General features: G+C 43.5%; 1 protein-coding gene across 1 annotated transcript; it reads left to right on the forward strand.

Moving 5' to 3' along the window:
- Positions 1–6: 6 nt before the first annotated feature.
- HSPA5 (heat shock protein family A (Hsp70) member 5) lies at positions 7–4,919 on the forward strand. The gene is made up of 9 exons (XM_025475134.3): positions 7–160; positions 242–461; positions 563–794; positions 1,242–1,379; positions 1,711–1,823; positions 1,918–2,308; positions 2,445–2,682; positions 2,992–3,159; positions 4,013–4,919. The coding sequence occupies exons 2-9, from the start codon at positions 340–342 to the stop codon at positions 4,573–4,575; spliced, it is 1,965 nt and encodes a 654-aa protein (XP_025330919.1). The 5' UTR covers positions 7–160; positions 242–339; the 3' UTR covers positions 4,576–4,919.
- The last annotated feature ends 1,601 nt before the right edge of the window (positions 4,920–6,520 follow it).

Consider the following 6,520-nt stretch of genomic DNA (forward strand, 5'->3'; position numbering starts at 1 on the left):
GACCAATCAGCGGCCTCCAACGAGCAGCGCCTACGCCAATCGGTGGCCTCCACGACGGGGCTGGGGGGAGGGTATATAAGCGGCCTCGGCGACGGCGCGGTCGACGCTGGCTGAGACATCACAGACTCATCGACTTGGGGGATTTTTGTGAGTCTGAGAGGTAAGCGCCGCGGCCTGTCCTTCCGGACCTGCCCTTCGCCTTGTCTGCTGCTCCTGCTGACCCCGGGCCTTGTACCCTCAGATCAGTCTCCTCGGTGCGCTCCGGTGCTGCGGCCTGTGGTTGGATTGTCCGTGACGTCCCGACTCACTGCTGACCCACTGGCCTACGGCGCCGGCAGGATGAAGCTGTCCCTGGTGGCTGCGGTGCTGCTGCTGCTCGGCGCGGCGCGGGCCGAGGAGGAGGACAAGAAGGAGGACGTGGGCACGGTGGTCGGCATCGACCTGGGCACCACCTACTCCTGGTGAGTGGGGTTTGTGGAGAGGGGGGAATGGGGCGTGGCCTCCTGGGCTGCCGGGAGACCGCGGTGCTGACTCCTTGCGTTCTTGGTGATGTTTCCGCCAGCGTCGGGGTGTTCAAGAACGGCCGCGTGGAGATCATCGCCAACGATCAGGGCAATCGCATCACGCCGTCTTATGTGGCCTTCACGCCTGAAGGGGAGCGTCTGATCGGCGATGCGGCCAAGAACCAGCTCACTTCCAACCCCGAGAACACCGTCTTCGACGCCAAGCGGCTCATCGGCCGCACATGGAACGACCCGTCTGTGCAACAGGACATCAAGTTCTTGCCTTTCAAGGTCCGATAGGGCTTTTTTTTTTTTTTTTTTTCCTCTCACCCGAAGAGAAAGTGGGCGATGGGGGGTCGGAGTGTTTAAGAATAATAAGTTACTGAAAAATTGAGACAACAGAAAGGATACAAACGTGGTGTACATGTAATAACTTTTATTGAGTAATCTTGGTATGTTACAAATATTGCCAAAGTAAGCTCGGCAAATAAAGACACTTCCCACAGGACTATTCTCTCTGCATAGTTTGTATAGTTAATAAACCTTAAAAAAAAAACAATCGAAGAGGCTTGTCTTTATAAGGCATCCATACTCCTTAAGTATTTCTAGGCAATATTCAGCTCCAAGCGACTAAAGTAAACCAAACTATGGGGGGAGAAAGTGGGACTCAGTCCTCTTTTTAAAGTTTTAAATGTTCGTGCTTCTGTGTCTGAAATTAATGATTATTCTTTAAAATAGGTGGTTGAGAAGAAGACTAAACCATACATTCAAGTTGATATTGGAGGTGGGCAAACAAAGACATTTGCTCCTGAAGAAATTTCTGCCATGGTTCTAACCAAAATGAAGGAAACTGCGGAGGCTTATTTGGGAAAGAAGGTAAATATTTCAAGAACAATGTTAAGTTTAATTTTATTTTCCCTATTCTTGTATTTATTGTGTTGTGTAGATGCCTTTAGTATTTTAATGACTTGAGTCTGAATGACATTCATAAATCAATTTTTAATTTACTTGCATATTTTACTGTAGGCTCAACAAATATTAGGGACTTTACGTTACCACTTAATGCTTGCAAATCCAGGGGTGTAAAATTACATACCCATCTAACAGCAGATTGATTGTCTTAGAAACTAAAGCGGTGGTTTGAGTGCAACTTATATAAGAGTTGAACCATCTGATAATATACACTTAATTACCTGTTATTCTCTAGGTAACCCATGCAGTTGTTACTGTACCAGCCTACTTCAATGATGCCCAACGCCAGGCAACCAAAGATGCTGGCACTATTGCTGGGTTGAATGTTATGAGGATCATTAATGAGCCGTAAGTGTCAAATTCAGAAATAATGGCATATTTGCCAAATAGGGGGAATGTAAACTTAACTAAGTCATTTTTTTCTTTCTCATTCTGTTAACAGTACAGCAGCTGCTATTGCTTACGGCTTGGATAAGAGGGAAGGGGAGAAGAATATCCTGGTGTTTGACCTGGGTGGTGGAACTTTTGATGTGTCTCTTCTCACCATTGACAATGGTGTCTTTGAAGTTGTGGCTACTAATGGAGATACTCACCTGGGTGGAGAAGACTTTGACCAACGTGTCATGGAACACTTCATCAAACTCTACAAAAAGAAGACTGGCAAAGATGTTAGGAAAGACAACAGAGCTGTGCAGAAACTCCGGCGGGAGGTAGAAAAAGCCAAACGGGCCCTGTCTTCTCAACATCAAGCAAGAATTGAAATTGAGTCCTTCTATGAAGGAGAAGACTTCTCTGAGACTCTGACTCGGGCCAAATTTGAAGAGCTAAATATGGTATATTCCTGGTTTTTTTTTTTTGCTTGGCTAATGAGACCTAGTTGGACTCTGTGTTTAGGATACTGCATTTAGATATTTAGTCAATATCTGGGTGGAACAGGCATCACCACAATAATTGTGTTTCCTATTCTAGGACCTGTTCCGTTCTACCATGAAGCCTGTCCAGAAGGTGCTGGAGGATTCTGACTTAAAGAAGTCTGATATTGATGAAATTGTTCTTGTTGGTGGCTCTACTAGAATTCCAAAGATTCAACAACTGGTTAAAGAGTTCTTCAATGGCAAGGAGCCATCCCGTGGCATAAACCCAGACGAGGCTGTAGCATATGGTGCTGCTGTCCAGGCTGGTGTACTTTCTGGTGATCAAGATACAGGTATGGCAGTATCACAGCATCTTTCACAGTACTTCAGTAGCTTGAGAGGAAGAGTATAATTAGCTCTTGCTTTAGAAAGCAATAGAACATGAGCAGCAGGGTCACACAGCTAATAAAGGGTTAATTGAGGACAAGACCTGGGTTAGTTTCAAGATGATTAGCAGCTATTTTAATTCACTGCTTCTGAAATGATTTGCATTAAATGGCACGATGGAGAAGATAAAGTTAAATAGTTCAGGGGGAGACTGCTTGGTAGTGCTCCTGTGACCCTTGAATTAGAACTTAACATTGGTTAACTTACCTTTGTAGGTGATCTGGTACTGCTTGATGTATGTCCCCTTACACTTGGTATTGAAACTGTGGGAGGTGTCATGACCAAACTGATTCCAAGGAACACTGTGGTGCCCACCAAGAAGTCTCAGATCTTTTCTACAGCCTCTGATAACCAACCAACTGTTACAATCAAGGTCTATGAAGGTAATACCCTACATTTGTGAATGACATAGTATGTTTTTGAAAAGCATGACTTCTTAATATATTCTATTGAAATGAGGAAAGAAACCGCTGCTGTCTTCAGATGAGGGTTCCCCAATATGACTAGTGTTCAGTTTGGTAGAGTCAGCCCCAAATCTAATTCTTACCTACCTATCTGGCACTGTTTGTCTATAAAGATAACTTCTGAGCTGGCTCTTAAAATGTAATAAGAAAAGTTCATAATGATGTCGATGAAGTTCAATTAAAAGTTAGTAGTAACATAGGGACGCCTGGGTGGCTCAGCGGTTTGGCGCCTGCCTTCAGCCCAGGGCATGATCCTGGAGTCCCAGGATTGAGTCCCGCATCAGGCTCCCTGCATGGAGCCTGCTTCTCCCCCTGCCTCTGTCTCTGCCTCTCTCTCTGTGTCTCTCATGAACAAATAAATAAATAAATAAAATCTGGGCAGCCCCGGTGGCGCAGCGGTTTAGCGCCGCCTGCAGCCCAGGGTGTGATCCTGGAGACCCTGGATCGAGTCCCACGTCAGGCTCTCTGCATGGAGCCTGCTTCTCCCTCTGCCTGTGTCTTTGCCTCTCTCTCTCTCTGTGTCTCTATGAATACATAAATAAAATATTAAAAAATAAATAAATAAATAAATAAATAAAATCTTAAAAAAAAAAAGAAAAAGGTTAGTAGTAACTTAACATAGTCTCACTTGCTACTCCTTATAGATCAATATCCACTTTTAGCTTGATAAGCATGCCCTTGCCACTGTAAGCTCTAATAGACTGAAGTGTAAGTATTCAGATGTACTAATGTTTGTCAGTAATAACAAGCGTTTTTTTGGTGTAACTTCTAGGTGAACGACCCCTGACAAAAGACAATCACCTCCTGGGAACTTTTGATCTGACTGGAATTCCTCCTGCTCCTCGTGGAGTCCCACAGATTGAAGTCACCTTTGAGATAGATGTGAATGGCATTCTTCGTGTGACCGCTGAAGACAAAGGTACGGGCAACAAAAATAAGATCACAATTACCAATGATCAAAATCGCCTGACACCTGAAGAAATTGAAAGGATGGTTAATGATGCTGAGAAGTTTGCCGAGGAAGACAAAAAGCTCAAGGAGCGCATTGATACTAGAAATGAATTAGAAAGCTATGCCTATTCTCTAAAGAATCAGATTGGAGATAAAGAAAAGCTGGGAGGTAAACTCTCCTCTGAAGATAAGGAGACCATGGAAAAAGCTGTAGAGGAAAAGATTGAATGGCTAGAAAGTCACCAAGATGCTGACATTGAAGATTTCAAGGCTAAAAAGAAGGAACTGGAGGAAATTGTTCAGCCAATTATCAGCAAACTCTATGGAAGTGCAGGCCCTCCCCCAACTGGTGATGAGGAACCAGCAGACAAAGATGAGTTGTAGACATTGCTCTGCTAGTGCTGTAATATTGTAAATACTGGACTCAGGAACTTTCGTTAGGAGAAAATTGAGAGAACTTAAGTCTCGAATGTAATTGGAATCTTCACCTTGGAGTGGAGTTGAAAATGCTATAGCCCAAGTGGCTGTTTACTGCTTTTCATTAGCAGTTGCTCACATGTCTTGGGGTGGGGGGAAAGGAAGAATTGGCTATCTTAAAAAGTGGGTAAAAAAGCTGGTTTTAGGGCGTGTGTTCACCTTGGAAATGTTCTATTTAACAATTGCGTCACGCACATGTGGTGTAGGAACTTTTTCTACCATAAGTGACACCAATAAATGTTTGTTATTTACACTGGTCTAATTTTTGTGATAAGCTTCTAATTAAGTCATTTGCCTCAAGGTTATATTCCCACTTGTGTGGAGGGAGTTGGAGTTTGGAGGTAAAGAAACATTTTTATCTAATACTTTTCAGGGAAATTGCCTTACAATCTAGTTTAAGAAAGGGGCAGGGGGTGCCTGGGTGGCTCGGTTGAGCATCTGACTCTTGATTTCAGCTCAGGTCATGATCTAAGTGTCATGCAATCAAGCCCCATGTTGGCTTGTCTCTGCCCTTCCCAACTACTCCATCCTCCCCTTAAAAGTAAAATCTTTAGAAACAAAAAAGGGCAGGAGGGGCACCTGGGTGGTGCAGCCTGCTAAGTGATTGACTTCTGGTTTGGGGTCAGGTTGTGATCTCAGGGTTATGAGCTTGAGTCCCATGTCAGGCTCCATGCTCAGCATCGAGTCTGCTTGAGACTCTCCTTGTCCCTCTGTGCCGGCACCCCCCTTCCCCACAAAATAAATCTTAAAAGCAGGGGGCAAGAAAGGTAAGAAACCGCCTTACCTAATAAGCAAGGGCCATTTTACAATGTCCAAGAGTGGAATTTTCTTGAACATAGTTGAAATTTCTGATTTCCCCTTTAAGACTTTATGGTGGCTTTTTATTACTAACACTTTATAGCTGGTAGACTTCTAAGACTTGCTATGAGTGATGGGTCACTGATGTTAACTTTATACACTTAGATTCAGTTCATAATTTTAGGATCTAAAGATGTATTTTAAAACCTTTGCTGTGTCAGAATCTCCATCTCTGGAATTTCTCCTTACTGGTCTGAAGTGGGGTCTAGGATGGTGACCCTGAAACTACTTGAAGCCCTGCTACAATTGTGGATCTAAGGCAGTATTTGTATCAAAAGAGGTTCAAGATTACTTAGATTGGCTTCCTGAGGAAAGGGATGATCTAAATGGATAATTTTGTGTGATCAATAAAGAGCAGGCTCTCTGGTACTAATAAACCCAATACTGCTCAAGGATAAATATTTTATAGGTGGGCAACCAGCTTAAAGGTTAATTTGCTAACTGTGGCAGAACTGGAACCTGATGGCATGATTATTTTACTCCAAGGCCCAGGCCCCTCCCAGAAGTATTTGAACAAGCCTGGAGTGTAATACCAAAGGTCTTCAGGTCAAGTTCAATACAAACATTAAAAATGACCTGCTGTGTGTTGTGGAGTTGGCAGGTGGTTGGGAAAGACAAGGGACAGTCTTCATCTCTGTCCCCAATGGCTCTCAGTACCAAATGCCAACAGGCTGCACTTCTTTCTAGAGAGCAGCTACTGAATACTACAAAGATACTTAAACCTGTTAGTCTACTCCCTAATTTATACCCGTTAATTCTGCAATATTTTTGTGGTTTTTTTTTTTTTTTTAAGATTTTAAGTAATCTCTACACCCAATGTGGGGCTTGAACTTAGAATCCTGAGATCAAGCGTCAAGCGTCGCATATTCTGATGAAGCCAGTTAGGCATTCCTTTGTGCTCAATATTCTGAAGCAATCACATTTACTTGGGCTGTATTGCTGGTAAAACCTTTTAATAGAGGTTTTTGCCCTGGGGTATCCATTTCCTCACCTA

The sequence above is a fragment of the Canis lupus genome, chromosome 9 (genome assembly GCF_003254725.2).
Source record: "Canis lupus dingo isolate Sandy chromosome 9, ASM325472v2, whole genome shotgun sequence".
Taxonomy (NCBI): Eukaryota; Metazoa; Chordata; class Mammalia; order Carnivora; family Canidae; genus Canis; species Canis lupus.